General features: G+C 44.3%; 2 protein-coding genes across 4 annotated transcripts in view; both read right to left on the minus strand.

The window, feature by feature from the left end:
• Positions 1 to 2,353, minus strand: part of ttv (exostosin glycosyltransferase 1 ttv) — a 176,218-nt gene extending 173,865 nt beyond the window's left edge. Inside the window, exon 1 of the mRNA XM_070521755.1 lies at positions 1,188 to 2,353. Within this exon, the coding sequence (XP_070377856.1) occupies positions 1,188 to 2,104 (917 nt within the window). The 5' untranslated portion in view covers positions 2,105 to 2,353. The remainder of the gene's footprint in view (positions 1 to 1,187) is intronic.
• A 4,629-nt stretch (positions 2,354 to 6,982) lies between these two features.
• Positions 6,983 to 20,293, minus strand: part of LOC135897545 (dyslexia-associated protein KIAA0319-like protein) — a 35,425-nt gene continuing 22,114 nt past the window's right edge. For all 3 annotated transcript variants that reach the window (XM_065426189.1, XM_065426192.1, XM_065426191.1), the window contains 7 exons: positions 18,890 to 19,099; positions 17,916 to 18,010; positions 16,356 to 16,504; positions 15,084 to 15,206; positions 13,328 to 13,418; positions 10,939 to 11,033; positions 6,983 to 10,077 (listed from right to left, as the gene is read on the minus strand). In XM_065426189.1, coding sequence (XP_065282261.1) covers positions 9,923 to 10,077; positions 10,939 to 11,033; positions 13,328 to 13,418; positions 15,084 to 15,206; positions 16,356 to 16,504; positions 17,916 to 18,010; positions 18,890 to 19,099 — 918 coding nt within the window. In that variant the 3' untranslated portion in view covers positions 6,983 to 9,922. The remainder of the gene's footprint in view (positions 10,078 to 10,938; positions 11,034 to 13,327; positions 13,419 to 15,083; positions 15,207 to 16,355; positions 16,505 to 17,915; positions 18,011 to 18,889; positions 19,100 to 20,293) is intronic.

Genomic DNA, 20,293 nt, shown 5'->3' on the forward strand with positions numbered 1-20,293 from the left:
CGCGCTATCTGGCACAGGTGATTTAAAAAAAAGAAATAACTTCAAAACTTTCGCAGAAACATCTGGTATATTTACCACACGTTCTCCTATCACCACGTGCATCGATATCTGTCCCAGCGGCTCTGACGACAGCGGCGAGCGATGGGTAGCGTTTCTAAGACTTTCGTGGGTACGAAAAAGAATTTATCCAGTTTATCGGTCAGGCTAGCGGGCCACGCAAAACGATGCGGGGTCAAGTGCTCCGCTTGAGCGCTGCTTTTTAGCCTTGAACGTGTCGGGTCGCTGACACGAGCAGACGACGGCACATAGTCTCAAAATGTCACGGACTTATTGCAGACATCGATCACCTGAAATTAAAAACGATAGTTACATATGATCCTAAACAGCACATGCTTGAAACGTGGTGGAAAACGCCACCGCCACACTTCAAAGGCGAATTCACTTGTGTCAATTCACTTTTACGTTGATCGTCATCATCATCGTCGTCGATGGGTGTGTCGTAAAAACACCTACGATCGCAGGCGACGCCGTCGAGTTTCACACGATCCCTGAATGTCACTCGAACGTTCCGAGAAAACAGAGCGCTGCGTTTCTAAAGTCGCAAGGTTTTCAACTCTCGGTTACATCGAAGACGCAGCCGAAAATACGGCCCACGTGACGTTGGAGCAAGCGTTGGTTCCCCCACAAAACGAGAACCGCAAATAGTTTCAAAGCGACGCGGCTGTCGCGCTGCGTCGGGACATGTGGCGAACACATGCGTCACCTACAGCGCGCGTGTCATGAATCCCAGAACGATGCAGACGGCACTGCGAGAGGAGCACACCCATCCGGTGTTTCGCATCCAGAGGCTATCTGTAGCAACGAGACCAGAAATCATTGCGTCGAGACGCTGTACGCACACAGGGATCGCTGTCAACTTGACCTCTAATACGGCTCACATCGACACAAACTCCAACATTAAGGAGACTCCGTACGCCTTAATTCTTAGCGACACCGAATACCAGCACGGAATGTACTGTGCCGTGCCGGAAAGCTGCAAGAGTTGCTGTGGAGCATCGTTTATGTGTACGTATACATACGATGGTGCTGGGTTTCGCCGGAAGCGCATGCAGCTATCCGTTTCTGCGAGTCGAGTTAACGCGGCCGCCAGACAGAGGCGAAAAGAAAACAGCAGCGCGCAAACTCACCTGTCGTAGAGGCGGTTGTCTGCCTCGCAACGCTCGTCGCGACGCTCCATCCACTGCTTCCCGTGTCGACAGGTGGTGAGCAAGAGCACGTCTCTGCCGTTGTTCAGGTGGTGCAGCGCGTTGCGCGTGTCCGACCCTATGCCGTAGACGTAGCGCTTGCCTTTGAACACCAGCAAGTAGCCCTTGTCAACGGGACCCGCGCCCTGGATGGCCGGCTTGCCCCCGCGCTCCGGGTGAGCCCTCGGGAACAGCGGCAGCGCGATGTCAAAGCCCGGCCGGAATGCCGACTCCGGGATGCTGCTCTTGGCGAGCATCGCGAGCCCGATGTCGAGCCCGAGCTCTTCGCTGTAGTCGGGCCAGGTGCCCGAGAAGAGGTTGAAGATCAGGTGGTTCTGACCGCCGTTCCACAGCGGAGAGTCGGTCAGCCGGGCCGTCCGCGCGTAGTCGGGACTGAGCGGGTCGCGATCCAGCGTATCCACAGCTGGCACAAACACACATGCTTCCGAGGCGTCCGTGGTCGCGTAGCTAGACTGGCGGATCACCCTCAGGATTCGCTGGTAGACCGCCGACGCGGGCGGTGCGTCCGACTCCGAGGGATAGACGTACACCTTGAACTCACGGCCGCGACACCGAGAGAAGTCAAAACACGAGTGCATGCGGCAGCGACGGGAGTCCGGCGGCACCGTGGCGGAGTCCGTCGAGGTCCCACTACCGCCGCGGAGAGCCTCGCGCAGGCGTCGCCGCGACACCGACACGTCCTCGACGTCGCCACTGTCCGCGTACGGTCGCAGGGAACCGCTTCCGTACGTCTCGCGTCGTCCATGGGCGCTGAGTACGAGGTGTCGGTAGCAGAGAACCACCAGGGCCGAAACGCAAGCAGCCAGTAAGAGGAACAGGTAACGCTTTTTGGCTTGCATCAGGGGCGAACACCGGGGGCCCCCGGCGTCCCGGATCGCGCGCGCGGCACCCCAATACCGCAGGCGCCCCGGCTCACGGCATCCCAGTTGTCAGCGGCGGCCCACACGGCCTCGAAGTCCGAGACGCCGCCGGAGACGACGTCGCAGCCATCTTGACGGCGCTGCTCCTCGCCGAGCGAGCGGTAGCTGCTGGCGCGCGCAGACGACAACGCCGGCGCGGACCGTTCGCGACTTTTTGCTCGCTTGCCGCTAGGGGCGACACCGTCGAGGCCGCGCCGCGCCGTTCCTGCAGCACAGCTTGTCCGTTCGTTCGCGCAGGACGTCAAACTGACGGCAAAAATGCGTCTGAAATGCTCAAATAACGTCACAACAGCGACGATAGCCGCCTTAAATAAGCTAGCCTACGGCCGCAGCGGTGAATGCGGGAACGAAAAAAAGAAAAAGGAATACCTCATCTGGCGGGACAGTTCTCGCTAATAAGCCGCGTTTCTTAGCTTCTAACAGCAGGGGCACCGCTACGGTGATGAGCTCATTTCTCGCCCTTGAAAAAGTCACGGGTGCCAAGGCGTCGGTTGTCTTAGTACGCCACTTTTCCTGTAGACACTACTACACTGTGCCTGCTGTGTTACCTGAGGTGCTTGACTCGCGTATCCCTTTGTCTTGGGCTGACAAAGATGGAAAGCGAGAGCACGAGTTTCCGCTCTTTGTGCCAAGTCGCACAGTATCGGTTTCAGCCTAGACGACGTGCATACGGCCTCTCATATATGGGCCATAGATGCGCTTGTACTAGCTACAGTACAATATGCCACTACAGGCACATATTGGGCTCGTCTTTTGAGAGTGCATTCAAAGCGCTCCGATATGATGACGATAAAGCTGTTATTACGGCGACAGATGACTTTAGCAGCATTAGTTCGAATTTGTTAACACTACGAGAGCGTGCTTATGCCCATGATAAAGCTTAGTTACACTGCTTAAGACATTTGATGCTTTGCAGGAGCGCTCAGAAACAACCAGTCGAAAGTGGCACAAGTAATGTGTATGCAAGCTAGTCCATTAATGACTACCGTACCATGCAAGTCAGCTAACGACACAGTTTCATGAGACACTCCATTTATTTCTCTTTTTTCCCCTCCCAAGTACAAAAGCCCCTGCGACTAGAGTTTCTCACGCACACACACATATTTTCTTCACTCATGCGCACATGCAACCTCTCACTAGAAAAAAAGAGAGCACACAACTTTGACAGATATCACAACGCTACGATATCGCACAACTATGGCACCACATACGAAATAAAGACACTGCAATTACATGCTGCCAAATGTCTTTAACAAGAACTTATGTCAACAAGAAGTGTATATGTCAACGTCGATTATGCTGAAAACCACACACAGTGCAAATCAAGCATGTGGTCACGATTACTGTAAAGTGCACCACTTTTGACACTTTGGTTGTTCAGCTTCCCAAGTCTTTGTTGCATTTCTGGTAAAGCATTCCAAATCTTACAACAAGGTTTGTTCGCACAGTAGGCACGAATAAACAAATCACAGTACACTGAGTCTCGAAGCAAGCAGTTCAATAAAATTCACAATACGGAAGGACTACTAATGAAATCAATAAACTTATACTGCATATTTATTTACCTTAATAAAAGTAAACCGGTGAAATAACCACGATAATGACACTGTACTATGAACACTTTTTAATACAATGTCTATGTGTGACCTTGGTAGGTCAGACGCTGATTTGCTCAATAGATAAACTTGCTTGTGAAACGTCATGCCTGATATTTGATCCGTAATCTGTCCTGCCAACAGCTTGTGGACCGACAAAACTTAATAAGTATAGGATGGACACAGGAGCTGTTAAAGCTGAAATAGAACATCAACTTGTTTCAGACTAATCATCCTTATTTTGATATAAAAGTTCAAGAGGTCACTGTTAACCACTTTAATATTAACAAAGCACTTGCATAAAAGGTGCAGCTGAATTATATAAAAATGCACTTGCATGATAATTTGCATTCATCACACAAGCATTACAAATCTTTGTAAAACTGTCGCCTCAGCTTACTGCTTATTGTGGTTTAAATGCTTCCCTTAAGGAATGAAGGCTGCTTCTTACAGAAATGCTTCCCCAGTTAGCAATGGTTACGAAGCCCAAATGTCTAAAACAGCCAGAACACAGCAGCGTAACAGCAACAAAAGGCAGATTCAAATTAAAATGCACAGCTCAGACAGACACCCATATTGAGTAAAATGGCCTGCCAAGTCAGCATTGAACGCACTGCGACCAGACTATAGGCACCGCACGAATGGCAATTGCCCTTTAGCATTTCTAACAACAACTTATTTAAATTTCATTAAGGCAGTGTTACACAGGAGGCAAGGGAAATACTATAAAAATTCAGAAACACCAGCATCACAGCTGTAACTTTACTGACTGGAGAATCAGAAAAGAAAGGGAAAGAAGAAAAATTATATTTCAAAGTGTTTTCTTATTAAAAACAATGTCCAGACATTCAGATTTGGTATGCAATTACGTGTCACTCAAGGCATGGAGAAGTGAGTGTACGTGTTCATTGAGAATGGCTCGGATGACCGAGGAGACCAGTAAAAAAGCCCTAACAGTATGGGACACTGCCCATTCCAGCCATTCTACCTTTTGCCAATGTCTCTATAAAGAGAGGCACGGGAACTTTAAAATTAATGCAAGTCACTTGCATTAGAGCATTTCTCTGCCTATGTGTTACAATAGGGTGTTTAACTCCTTAAAATTTTATCACAAGAGTTACTACAAAAGCAACAATCCATACTATGGTATCCATTTGCTACCACAGTTTCAGGAACATTGCAGTTTACAAGCACAGGCCCTGGCAAGCTTCCGATTTTTCACCACAGATAGGGAGCAGGCAAGACAGACAGTGGGGAGCCACAGTTACGTGGCAAAGCAGAATCACCGTAGATTTTTGACGTTTTTATCTGCAGATAATCGCAGATATACAAATCAAATTTGCAGCACAATACACGAAAATTTATGGATATCTGCATTTGTGACATAAGAGTTTCTCTTGTTCGAAAATGTATAAAGGGCATCTTCTACACTGAGCTAACTTGAAAACAGTTATTTAAAAAAAATTTTTGACATAATAGACTGATAGGATATGGGACCGCAAGTTTCTTGAGGGCCGCAGGCTCGCCGCTGCCAAGGTGAATACAAAATCAGCCATAGCTTGTTACTTTGTTCAAGACCTTTGTTCCAGCCAGTGTGTTCATTAAAGATATATCTGCATTGTGACATGACGGCATTAGCTGGAATATCTTACTTTAAGACATGGGTAGCAAACCTGAGAGCCGTCATAGAGTCCTGAATTATTGGGAAATAATGTGCTCAGAGATGCCAAGCAAGTCGATCTTCTAAACAAGTGCTGCAAACTGAAGGTCGTTCCTATTAAAGGCACATCCACATTAACAATGCTACACTGCACAGAACTCGGCACAGGCAAGAAACGTGTGAGCATTTAGAATGCACCAAATATATAAATGCTGCTGAATACTCACAGCAATGAAACACCTACAGCTCTAATAGTACACTGACCAGGCATTGTTTGAGCACGGTATTATTCAAGCACATCCAAACAATATTGCCTTGCCCAAAAAGTTGTTCCCTAAATGAGTTGTCTGTAGTAAGGATGCAGGCAGTGACTAACATCTTGCAAAACTGTCACCTAAAAAACAAAGAATGGCAAGCAGCTTGCTGTGCTACGAAAGGGTCTCAACCAAATGTTGCAGTGCATTGCCATTGTAAAAGAAAAAGGCAAAAAAGAAAGGAGAGGACATTGAGACACATTGAACATCTAGCCCGGAAATACAGCAAATTTTCACAAACCACGCATCATTTCTATAGACACAGCGTGCAACTCACAGAGAACTAGTGTCTCAATCATTGATCATATGCATGCACATGTGAAAAAAATTCTTATGAAATCTGGCTAGAAGAGCAAAACATATGCAAAAAACAAAACAAGCTTGACAGCTCACACCAAGCAGATGCTGTACACAACATGTATCAAACGACATGGCTACATACATAATTCACCATCTTAAAAACTTTCAGCACACATACACACACACACACAAAAAAAAGACTTCTTTTTATGCAGGTGCGTTCTCCCACTGTGCCAAGGCTAGCAGAAAGATCAAAATTTTTAAAACGGCACCGCTATACTAAATCTTTCACAACTCGCGCTCAGTTACACAGATACGTGGCTACGAACTAGTCACGCCATTCTACGCACAGGAACAACTGGCATGATCTGAGGTGGTACTTTATCACACAAGTTTTGCAGTTGCAAGTGGGCTCTGCGTGCCACACTGCTGGCTAATTGGACTAGCTTCTGAGGTGCACCCGTCCCTGGCACACTGCACACAACCTTTCAGCCAAGAGTTTAGCTAAAGCAGCAGCTTACAACGAATTCAGTGCACGGCCGGGCATTGTGGGATGAAATTCTGCTAGGGCTGCTGTAGAACTCAAGCCCATAGGCAAGGCTTAAATGGTTCAATGCAACCAAGCATGCAAACACAGCCTAGAGAAGGTTTCATATGGATTCTGTGCTCTGTCGTAAGGCAATGAAAGGAATGAAAACAGCATTCAAAGAAATCATGGCAAAGCCAAACCTCAATATAGTAAACACGAATATTCAATTCAATTTTCAATTGAGCTTTGTTCAACATCCACCAGATGTTTGGAGCACCAACAAAAAGTCTAAGAAGGCCTGACTGGGTCCATGCATATAACAAATTATCTGGCGTCATGAAATAAACCTGAAATGTTTCTAGCCGATGCCAGCGTGTAATGAACATATGCTTATAATGAACGTCAAATATAACAAAGGCATTTTTACGTCAGCTAAGACTTCGTTATGATGACGTTTGACTCAATAGGTAGTTATGTGCTGCACATAAATTTGCCAAGTATAATGTGGGTAATTTAAGCATGAAAAAGAGCATTTTATCTGTGACCACATTTTCGCACGTCGGTGTTACACAATACATGTGAGCACATCGAATGTATAGTGACAGAGGTGAGGCAGCACAAACTAGTGCTATCACCAAGAGCTGTGATAGTGCAAAGTTCAAAAAGCAAAAGAAAATATTAATTACTATCATAATAAATAAGCACAGCTATTCACTCGCAACTACTTTCACTCTCGAGAAAAAGAGAACAGGTGCAAGTACTAAAAAACACTTCAAAGTTCATTTTTCCTGCTGCGAATGCATTGACCTTGACTATGCATGCAGCCTTGATTCTTCAAAAGGAAGCAAAGCTCCCGCACAAGGAAGGGCGTGGAGGCGTTTGCCTGAAATTCCAGATGTTTTCGTGCTGAGCAACAGTCTGCTACTTTGAAGACATGATCGCCAGCATGTCATCTGCGCATGGCATTTGTCTATTTGCAATGACCAAACCTAGTATGGGGTCCTTTATATACAGTACAGTGGCATCAAAGAAGAAAGTTTGAGTTTATCTGCGTTTCAGCAAACCCTATTTCTGTTTGTGCGCTTTATATTCCAAGCCTCTGTGCTGTGATTTCACAAGCAGGCGAAAACATGCAGGGCTGGGCAAAGATACTTTGCACTTGTATCATGATACAATACAAGAAACTTGGGCAACAATTATTTGAGATACAGATATAAGATACTACTGGCGATTATTGTACCCAATACGATACTTCCCATTTGTATCTAAAGATACTCTGATACATTTGCAAATTCCTTATTACAGATCTACTTAATGCAGCAGCAAACGAGTATGAACGAAAATGTTTGCCTTAGAAATTCTTTAACTAAGACAGACCTAGTTTTATTTTAATGAAATGTCTGTTAGTATATAAACAATTTTGTCTTTTTTACTCAAGGTATAATATTTTCTTTGCGAAACAATTTATTAGGGTTGCCTTAGCTGCTCAACAACATGAAAGCTTTTTATATGCTGTGATGTGAGCGGTTCTTGCGTGTTAAAAAAAATTAAATTATGGGGTTTTACGTGCCAAAACCACTTTCTGATTATCAGGCACGTCGTAGTGGAGGACTCCAGAAATTTTGACTACCTGGGGTTTTTTAATGTGCACCTAAATCTAAGTACACGGGTGTTTTCACATCTCGACTCTATCGAAATGCGGCCACCGTGGTCGGGATTTGATCCCGCGGCCTTGTGCTCAGCAGCTCGGTTTTTGCTTGTCACTTTTGCAATTGATGGTAGTCGCTGCTCTGCTTGCCAGCCAGCTAGCGGGTAGCCATCTAATTACGAGAACGTCAAAAAGAAGCCTCTGCACGATGGCACAAATACTGCTGTGGAATTTTACTTCGTCCGTAAACTTACTGATGTTTGTCGAGGTGGCGCGAGCGCCACCACGTGATTCTGCTTTAACAATAGGTACGCACATACCTCATCGCCTGCCCTCCAGGAGGGCTCTGGCAAAATGTCGCTGCCTTTAGTTTTATTCAGCTGGCTTAACAGCAGCAGTATCAGCTTGAGAAGCTGAGTTCAGCCAACGTTTAGTTTTGCACAACAATGTTGTGATAGCCAGTATCTTGTACCTTAAGACACACAATACATTCTTGCATGTACTGGAAATACAGATACTGATGCACGTCTTCCCAGACATACCATGATACAGATACAGGTACAAGATAACTAAGATAGTACCCAAGATACAGGTATCTTCCAAACTGCCCAGCCCTGAAAACAAGGCATTTACAACCCACAGGTGCGCATGAATTCCACCTTACATATTAGCACAACTCAGACAAGTAGGGAAAGAGGAGACAAAATGTTATGTGCTTATATATAAGGACTAAATATTTTTTAAAGTGAATAACTTTCTTTGGCTCCTTCGCCTGTTCTTTTGGTCAGTGGAAGTTGGACTTTCACCACTTCTACAAAGGCAAGAACACGTATGGCGCATGGATTTGCATGACTGAGTTGCAGGGCGCGTTCATTGCTGAACATCAACTACTACAGCTCCTTGACACACACATGCTGTCCACCTATACTACGGCTAGAGATGTGCTGTTTCTGTTCTTTGTAGAATTACGGAACAAAATAACAGACGCTGCCTAAATATCCTCACTGCAACAAAAATATGCCATCCATAGCACCATTCCTTTCATAAAACGAATAGCTTTCTTGAAGCATTCAGTAAAACCACTTACATTGACAATCATCATCGATGGTTCCTGCACAATTGACTTTTTTTGAATTCTAACGTTTCCTTTCGTTTTGGCATGAGCCCAACAGACAATTTATTTGCTCTAAATCGTGTCTACTCTTCTAACAAGTGTCGAATGTGCCAATGTTTTTGCTTCACTACTACTTCGATATAATGAGCCACTAGTGTCCGATTTTTCCCCAACGGTGTCATGAAAGCGAAGTGCCAGTTGCAGGTGAATGGCTGTGCAATTGCCTCCTTCCACCAACGCCTATGTTGTCACGTGTTGAATATTCAAGAGGGCCTGCTACCATAATAGCCAAACTGAACAAAATACAATGTAATACAAAACACACATGACTATGCACGAACCAAAGGAGCATGCTTTTGTGGCACCTCTTGGTTGAATCGTTCACATACAAACATTCGTCATAGCGTTTTTTACATTCTACTCAACACAACTGGTCGTATTTTGTACAAACTAGCCCCGTTCTTCGCTCTACTGTTTCGAGAGAGGCCGACTTCCCACGCGGGCAGCCATTGAGCCACACTAGCATGCACCTCGGAAAGTCGGATGGGGAGACCCCAGTAGTGGTCAGATGTTGCCCTCAGGTATGAACCCTGTTTTTCAGGCCTCCATTGGACATCCCTGTGCGGTGGTTGCCAGTCAGCGGCTTCACAGCCACTGATGGTCGGGGGCGCGTCTCGAAAAGCGTGTCCGAATCCGAATCCGAAGCCATCAAGCTCGTTGTCAATGTCTTGCCTGCATCAGTGCAAAACATCACAAACAGTTTTAATGGTGAAAAAGGCCCTGTTCATATGCTGTTATCAAAAAAGAAAACGAACAAACAAACAAGAAGACATAGAGGCAGAGGCTCGCATACACCCTGCAGCCTTACGGTGATCATCACAGAAACTGTAATGAACTGTGCACATTTGAAAATTGCAAGGTGCAATACGTATAATGAAAATGGCCTGGAAAGGTACTCACTACCATGAGTGGGAGATTTCGGAGCAACCTTCGTATTTAAATACACGAATGCATCAATGTGTCTGTATTTAGCAGCTACTGTGCCCATAGGTTGGCATAAAACATACAAATAAAGTCAATTACAATTTAAGTATCTGTAAATTATCAATATTTCACTTTAATTGTGATTTATTTCATTTTTTTATACATAGATGCAAGACTTTAGACATGCGATGGTAAAACTTCAACTAGAAACCGCCAACATTACAGACACTGCAAAGCAAATAAATGCACATTAAAGTTAAAAATAACTTCCACTCGGCCAAATAGTACATACAACATAAGCTAAGATTCCAGAGCCAAAAATTCTCTTATCAATCCAGACATTACTGCTAACTCAGGAGCATCCTTTAGGTTATGAAACTTTTGCAGCAATGCAATTTGCACTACATGCACAAATTTGCTGAAAATTTGCAAAAATTTGGTTACAAAAAAAAAAATCCCCAGTTACTCTTCTCCCCCACAACCTAGCACATTTATCTACTGACAGTCTATTTCGCAAACCATATTGCCCAGAAACTATACCCCAAACATGCAGCACAAAATGAAATTGTGAAAACTTCAGCTTTAATAGCTGTACGAGCGCCAGCCTACCTTTGGGTAAGAGGTCCAGACTGTCCTTCTCAATGTCACGGGAATCCTTTAGCAGTGTGTAATTCCTCTTGATTCTTGGCCGCCGGAATTGCATCCTGTTGGGTACCAACATGTTTACTGTTCAGTGACCCTTTCTGCAGTCTCTCTCTCTCTCTTTTGTTTTGCTTGCTTATTTGTTCTATCATGTTCAATGATTATACCTCACAGTGCAAATGAAAAAAAAAAAAGTTAAATTCTGGAGTTCTACGTGCCAGAACCACGATCTGATAATGAGGCATGCCTTAGTGGGGGACTCTGAATTAATTTTCACCACCTGGGGTTCTTTAATATGCACCTAAACCTACATACACGAGCTTTTATTGCATCTGTCTTGGTTTTGTCTAATTAGGGTTCTCCCCAAACTAATATATCATTTGATAAGCACTGCAATTAAAATTTTAATTTTTTTTTAAATTTTGTAGCAGTCGCTACAAAACTTACCACCACAAAAAGAAATGAAAAACAATGAGGCTTCAGCCATATTCAAGAGACAGCTGACATCAATGTCAAGGTTCAGGCCATGTGCAAAAATGAGCCGTGACATCCCATTCCCGATGAAGTAAAAACTTCATGCCAAGTAAAAACTGCCATGCCCAAGTATACTCATTCTGTGTTTTCAGCGCGCTCCCTGCCTCCCTGCAAGCAACTTGTGCAAAAAATAACATTGCACACTTGTCACGCCATCTATGGAGAGGATGAGCAAAACAAGAACAAAGTGAAAGCAGGAGTCAACATTTTCAAAAACTGGACTTGTCTTGTTCAAGCTTTCACATTGTTCTCGTTTTGCTCATCGTCTTGAATTTCCATCTGCCGCCTTCCTGTGTTTTCCCTGGGCATCTATGGAGAGGTTATATAAACACACAGATACCCTGTAAGTTAAATTTCTGACTTCAGGTGGAGCAAATGGCTCGGTGCTCTGTTGTTTTGTCACGACAGGACAGTCATGGCGAACCAGTGTGATAGGTTCATCTGCGCTTTGACAGGGGTACGAGATTTGAGAATACTTGATGAATAGTGAATCGGAAGAAACCAACAACAAAGAACCAGTCTCTATGTAACACAATATATACACCGAGTCAGCAAGAGAAAAAAGGATGTCTGAGGCTGAGTATCGAAAGGACAGTTGTGGACACAACCAGCATGGCTTGTCCATCCCTCCAGACTACGACAGATGAAAGAATTTATGAACTGTTCACAAGTACTGAAATGGAAGAAAACGGCGATGGAAAATCGCCTGCTACGAAACATGAAATGTCCCCTGATCCAACACATAAAAAAGCTGGCAGGGGCTTAGTAGAAGTCGGAAAAAGAAACTTGGCAGTCAAAGGCTTAAAATGCAACAAGAACAGCAGACCATAGAAACCATCACTGAAAAACCAAGCACCTGCTACCACAGCCTATATTCAGTCCAGCAAACACAATGATGACTGGCAGAATTTGCAATGGCAGCATCTGCAGCAGTACTGCGCGTTGGGAGCCTGAGTAAGCTAGGCAGGCCTGAGTGGGAAAACAAAAACGAAGGAAGACCTTTGACAGAGCGAATAAATAGGAGTGTCAAGTGGCTACTGGCATACATAGGTGGTGATCTGTGGTGTCAACCCTGGTTTGTTCTCCATCCAGGGGTACTACTCTGGACATTTTCAACTTCTGGCATATTGTCAAATCCCGGTAATGGTAGCATTTTCAACCAATCAAAGAGCCCCGGATGGTTGCTATGGCTTTTCTGATTGACTCAACATGGCGCCATTACCAAATTCGATTATGACCAGAGCAGTACCTGAGGTGCATGGTAAGGCATCTGCTTTTTCCCACCAAAGGTCGGCCCCGACTCTACAGCCAGAGTTCATCTGTGTGCTACCTGCTTTGCATATTTTTGTATTCAATTTGCTTGGCAGAAAATTTTGCAAATCAAGTTCTTTGAAAGATCTTCCTTTTTCCTTGATATGACAAAGGCATTTTTTTTCCTTTTGTCCTTCACTTCATTAAGAGATAAAATAAAGGAGAAGTAAGAATAGTGAACCACTTTCTAAGGACACATTGTAATCTTTGTTTGTTCACATGTTTCGTTTTCTGCGCAGTGAAGCTATGTGAACAAATACAAATGCTAGCCCGCTTGCATTGCATCCTATTTGCATCATTCATGTCACTCGTCCTATAGCACTTGACAGTTTACAAAATGGCACGCTGTCGAGCAGCCTAGTTTCTCCGACTGTTTTCAAGTCGCCAGGATGCCTTGACATAGCTGCTGTCTCGTGAAACTCTGCTTGAAGAGACATGCGGCTCTGGTTGAAAAACGTCACACTGCTCAATTTCTGAACGCTGCCTCTGAGATTGGCTCGAGCGTGTTCACCTTGAACAGAAGCAGGCCAGGCCCCACAGGGATGTGGACAGGACGCTGAGCAGCAGGAAGGCAATGATGATGACATAGAGGACACTCCAGTCTGCAAGGGGAAAGGAACAGGCGGGGCAACTACTTAGCAACCAATTTCGAAATGCAGGCTCGATATTCATTAAGGTAAGCACACGTTGTGCACAATGTCCGAGTAAATTCGAAATCAGTTTTTTGCTAAAGCTTGCCAGACTGTCGTGCGAGGAGAGAGTGGTGGCATAAACGAACCAAGAGCTCTAAGTGAGGGGAGGCAAGGTGTGATTCTCGGAGGCCGTGCGCGTGGTTGACTGTAGTTGCCAGGCAGGGGACTGGGTGGTGCGAGTGTGGCGGTGGGGCAAAAAGGAAGGCACAGGCAGCGTAAGAGTTGGTGTGGTGCTGTGTGCACGAATGGACAGCATGGCGGAAGAGTTGCGGCATTCGGGAATAAAGTGCACGCTCGTGACAAGTGTTTGTGGAGATTGAACTTTTTCTGATCCCATTTAGAAAGTGGACATACATAAATGTTGTTGCTGCTGCTAGTTTGAAAATTCACATGATTAGTAATAAATTTTGGTGAAGTAATTCCCGCAAGTCCCAAACCTACAGCTGGGCTATAGAAGATAATGTACGGTATTAGGGGACTACGGATTATTTTAAAGGAATTTGACTTCTTTCAAAACATGCTTGTGAACCTCACAATAGTGGCAACACTTGCCCCCCACTATAGCAATCTCAGCAGTAGAATGCCACCAGTACTGAGCCACCACATAATGCAGGCGAATCTATTAAATGTTCTACGGAACTTGCCAAAAACAATGTGCTAGCATGTCACAATAATAAACACTGAACTTTTGTTGCTGCACACTGATAAGTGTGAAAAGAGCAATTTGTGCAATTTTTTAATAGTATAAAGCAGGTGCTTTCAAATGCGACAGTGTGTGCTTTCTACTAGGGGAACAAATTAGTGGAATTGTTTGTATTATTATTATTATTATAGTTAATGTTGTTGTTAGCAAGTTCTATCTTGTCATGTGTTCTGTAAACACAAGAACCTTCACACAATACCGGGTTATTGGAGACGTGAGCCACAGCAACAATGATGGTATAGACACCTTGAGGCACTTTGTCCAACCGCAACATGTTAGACACATTTTTGTGTTATCCCGAGTGTTCTTGTAAAGAAAGTGTAAAAAAGGCTGTGCTGGAACGATCCCGTGACTGCCGAAAATTTACACCAGCAGCTATGTAGAATATATAGCTGGTTATTGCTATAATAGCTCCAAGTCTTCTCTGGTTAAACTCTGTACAAACTGCAAGGATTGACTGACGGGCTAGTCAGTTCATTATCACAGAAAGAACAGCGCTTCAAGAAGGGACACAAAGGAGGAACCACCCACACACTACGCTAACGACTGCGCGTTATTATCTTGCTGGGCCTTATATACAGTGCCTATATACTGCCTTAGTGCACTGTACATAAGGCCTAGAAAGATAATTAACATGCAGTTGTTAGCGCAGTGTGTTTGTGGTTCCTCTTTTGTGTCCCGTCTTGAAGTGCTGTTCTTTCTGTGCAACCAACCTTGCCGCTCCCATTTAATTTTCTTGTAACCCACGTATTCTGCAAAAGACGATATGTTTACGGGCAACCTAAAACTCCCTATTAGTATTACATTCTCCACCTACGTTCTCTACAATGTGCAACTCAAAAGCAACACAGAGTAAATTATGTGGTACTCACCACAGTTGCTCTCCCGGTCCCCTAGGCTGGCACGGACAAAGTCTTCCATCCAGAAAGCTTCGCAAACACAGCGCTTGCTGTACATGTCACATGTACCGTGCCCAGAGCACTCATTCTGGCACACTGCACAGAATTATCAGGGGAAAAGAAATGGACATCAAAATGACGTGGTATGTGAATGTGCGCACACACGCACACACACACAAAAAAGAACACCAGGTCATTTGTGTGCAGGCTTAAACATCAAAGAAAAGACACTGTCTTGGGTTGGAAGCTACACAAGACCTAAAGCTTTCTTCTTTTCAAGCCAACAAAGTATACCTTCATAGTGGTAATCCTAGATTTGCAGTATTATAAACCATGTAGGAGGATTCGGGCCTTTTGACAGAGAGTACAGTGGCAAGGCTGCAATATTTCTTATATTGAGATAGCAATTATATGGGCGCTCCAAGCACAATATTGCCGTCGACATCACCGTTAGGTTCCGTATGAAGTACAAGGATGATCAAATCGTTACAGCGCAACGTATGCTGTATGTCCGAGTGAAAGGGTGTGAGGGCGAGCTGGCGATCATGGCTAAATCTCGCACATGCAAGGGAGGAAAGCAAGGAGGAATCATGCAGTCTTCCGTCACGCACAAAGCTCCGGGGGGGGGGGGGGGGGGTTCTACTGCGGGCAATTCTATCTTGAAAGCCATCTGCAATGGGGACAGAGTCAGCCGTGCACTTTGTTTTCGTGGCTTGGTTCACATTGATGCGAGAGACAGCATGAAGGTCAATTTGCTCGCTGCTGCTGCCATACTTTCTCACTCCAGCATTTTGACAGCAAGTCTGCGAGGTCATTGAGCGAGATATGTTCATGTTTGCTTGTGCGTGTGTGACACCGTGCTTGTTAGTATGCCTATATTTACAAGTTTATACGGCTCATAAAATTATTATCCTTAATTCATACAGCTGTCCTCTAATTTGCTATCGCAATCGATGCTTCACCTTTCAGGTGAAACTGCAACTTTTTCTTTTACTCAACGGTTTCGCCTTCTGCTCAGCAGTGAGGTCATTCAGGAAAGGAACATTGGTGCCGCTGCATATTTCTTTCTCCTTCTCACAAAATATGTTGCCACGCATTCCTGTTTTTGTAACAGTGCAGCCATGTGCACCTTAGCTTTTAGAAACCGGCACAATGAATCAATTGCAATTAATGCTTGACTAATTTTTAAACCCGAGGCGCATGTGAAATGTGGTGCAATGTGACATTGCTGAAACTTGCTCTCACCAACTGTGTCCACCGAGATGACGTCCCAGTCAAGCAGTGCACTGTGCGTCCGTAGCCTCTGCTTCAGTCGAGCAACCATGAGGGGACCTCGACACAGCACCCAAGAGCCCTTGGCATTTTCCTTCTCCGCCACAAAGATGATTCGAACCCTGAGGTGATCGGTCATGGGAGTGAACAAAGCCACTCTCAATCATAGCAGGTGTCATGCCACTATGGGGGTGACAGGTATAAATGGCTACCTCCACTAAACTACTTGCTCATCTGTAATCAAATTTCATACACAAGCAACATTTGGGAGCCAATTTTGTTTATTCCATGTTTGGGTTCGGCCCTTACCCATTTTATCCTGAGTGAATTGGAAAGATGCGTTGTCTATTCAGGCACCAAGCTAAACAAATACACTTCCTCAGCGAAAGCCATAGTGGTGCTACCAAGGAGGGGAAGCCACTCTGTATTTCTCATAACTGCAAAAGGAGTTTCACCATATGAGTATAGATGGCGCCACTGCTTCTTTGGATTAGCAAATCTGCTGTTTACATACAGCCTCTCCTCAGACTAAATATATGTCTAATTTATTGTAGACAAAACTGCCAAGTACTACTTCTAAGCCTATAACCTCGAACAAAACACATTGCCAACCCTTGTCATGCAGAATAGTTAATCATACCTGTCTCCCTAAGAAATGCGATGTTCAGTAGAACAGTCAAACTTGACAAACAAGTGCAACGGGCAAATTAAATCATGCAGGAATTGCCTTTCTTTGTTAAACTGCTGTGTACAAATCCAGTGCCTGCCTATTTCGTGATGTGGTGATGGCTAATGAAAAGATTTGGCTGCAGAAAAAGGAAAAGGTTCAGATGCACTTCTGAAGTCTCTTAACATGAACATCGGATCAAAGTGTGCTAAGTGTACGTCCACTTGAAGGATCAATGAAGTCAGCACATAACGGGCAACAAAAGGCAACTTATCCAATTCATTCCATTTCAAAGTTGCATAAAAATATAAACACAGGTACCAAAGAAAAAAGAAAATGAAAAAGAGAAAGAAAGCAGACTAGATAAAGAATAGTAGTAAGACGAGATGGACTAGATTATGTTGTGTTTCATTAAATTTACACTTCTTTCTACACAGCTTGGCATCTACTTTCCTGTGCCATGTCCATGCGCAAGCCCAGCACGCATATGCACACATGTGCACAAACATGCACATGTTCCTGAAAGGCTGGTAAACGCTTCATGAGATCCTCAATGTTTACAAGCTTGAAAAGAACTTCAGGAGCTACAAGAGCTTCAAGAGCTTCAAGAGCTTCAAGAGCTTCAAGAGCTTCAACAGCTACAGGAGACATGTGTGCTAAGTGGGTAACACACAGAACATCATTGTCTGATATTAATAATGTTCATAATTAATCCAGCAATGTTAAACTCGCTCTACATATCACCCCTAAGATGGCTTGTTTCAATGGAAATTAACTCAATACAGTTCTCACAGGACTTTGGAAAACATTGTGAATAATGGCCATATAACCCTTTTGAGCACTTGCTTCATTTAAGCAGATACTACCTTCGGGAGTCTTGTTGGTAGTTCAGCTCTACCAGGTGTACTCGCAGCGACTCTCCGTCGTGCAACAGCAATTCAAGCTGCTTCAACACCGTGTCCTGTAAGAGTGAAATGATTTCTTCATCCATCAAGTGCATCACCTCGCTTCACACAGAGACGAGCCAAATACAGTCAGAGTGCTGCCATGTTATTTTCTTGATTATCCTTTCCAGCATGCATAGCTGGCAGAAACTATGTTTCTGCCCCTATAAATGACATTCATCATATTTCACTAGCTCTGGGAGCTACATTTGTTTATGCCATTTACCTATCTATGTGTGCCTTCCAACATATCTAGGGGCACATAAATGTCACTGCACTTTTGGAGTGTCCTTTCAAACACGTTTGCAGAGGGAACATACACCCTTTCATCGGTACTAGTAGTAAACCCTAGAGCACAGGAACAGCAGCTGGAAGATCAAGTTCACGATTTTTCAATGGACAAAAAGCACTAAGTCAATGCATGGCAATGTTCACCATTTGCCTACCAACGGCAACAACTGTTGCTGCCAGCGTACGCATGTTGCTGCCATATTGCTTCAGGGCTTATGGGCCTAATGAAAAACTGTCCTTTCTAGACCAATGTATGTGACATTTTCATGCTTAAAAAAAAAGCACTAAACTGAGTCCCCCTATATGTACTCAATAGAAGCAGCGACTGAAAATATGGATTTTCAATGGTATTTCCATGGGGGGACACAGGGTTATCATTGAAAAAGACCAAACACGATTCTGGTTATTTGGAAGCTAGCGGTGGGTGCACAGAGCAATGAAACTAAGCAAAGAGGCAAATCAATAAATGGGGCTGGTTGATTAATGCTGCTTCTTAAAGCGCACTGAACCGAAGAGCCCAATCTGAAGAAGAATGACAGAAACACAGATTTGGCATGCTTTAAGAAGCAAGCGAGGAGCAGCTCAACATGTTAGCAAATACCAACCAGCTGCTCTTGGGTGAATGTCTCGATGTCGACGTCCAAGAGCAGTTCCACCTGTTGCGCCAGGCTTGGCGTCGGCTTCACAATGAGGGACGCGGTGTCTTGCCCTGTTGCACCTTGGGCATCGGACACGGTCAGCGTGAACATATACCGGCCAGGGATCAACTCCGACAGACGCAGAATCGGCGAGAAGCTAGAGTTCTCCAAAATGTGCTGCAGCGAAAAGACGGCACACATCCTCGGTATGAAAGGCGAAACCACTACCCATAAAGTTTTACATCTTTTAGGGCACAGTTTTGTCACACAATTGCCATCATTGTAGCAGACATCTCTTTTTACCACGGTAAGTGCTTTGTGGATACTTTTGTACCGTTTAGCGTCAATGACAGAAATGCGATCCACATTGCATGAAGAAAGAGCAAGCCAAACAGATTATGATTAGTGTTGTGGGACAAATGTTTCGAGAATGAAGAGAAATTAAATTCAAAGGCAGCACCGACTTTCAAATTGGCACTGCTGCCAAAGCACTAAGCATACAGCACCCTCCCATGAAAAGCAACCTAGTTGACAAATACTTTATTTTGTTTAACACCATTCAAAACAGAGAAACAACTATAGAGAAGCAGTACAACATGTGGAGTATATCAGCCACACATGCTGCCATGTCTGGTGACTGAATCCAAACAATGGACACCTAAATTCGAACAAAGTTTAATGTACGTTAGTTTAATTCTTGAAGAGGCTGTCTACTGGGTTTTAAGGACTTCCTATTTCATAGCACAATAGAAAGTCTATCATTCAAAGTGTCTAAACGTGTGGTGGTTTCTTCGGTAAGTGAAAAGACATTTTTTAAACACACTTTCTTGATCCACGTAATCTCTTCTTAAAGCTGTGCACGAACGCCCGCAACCCTGAATACTGGACGGGATGACAATGCCACACCGATAAAGAATGGGCAACTGGAAGCGTTTATGAGGATCCTTCAAGAATGGATCATGCAGTACGTCATGTATGAGCAAACCTAGAAAAACAGTACCATGTCTATTGCCTCTACAGCTATATGCCACACCCTTATTAGACCCTAACAGAGATATGGACAGTGTTTAAACAGTTCATGATGTAGTATTTGTACATAAGAGACCAGAATAAATAAGCTTTGAGAGAAACTCTTCAAGAACCAAAATGGCGGAACAATGAAATTTAAAGGCAGTGGTTACAGTTACAATACAGTAGTATGCAGGGCTAACAAAGAAAAAAGCTAAACGGACATCACCTCACACTCGTTAACAGCCTGTAGGTTGCCGTCAGGATGGTTACTTTTGTCCATACTGCAACGCTGCTCTCCAAGCACAAGGGCAGCACTAGTTGAGAGTACTTTTATACCTGCTGCGTCAATAATAACTGTGT

The sequence above is a fragment of the Dermacentor albipictus genome, chromosome 7 (genome assembly GCF_038994185.2).
Source record: "Dermacentor albipictus isolate Rhodes 1998 colony chromosome 7, USDA_Dalb.pri_finalv2, whole genome shotgun sequence".
Lineage (NCBI taxonomy): Eukaryota > Metazoa > Arthropoda > Arachnida > Ixodida > Ixodidae > Dermacentor > Dermacentor albipictus.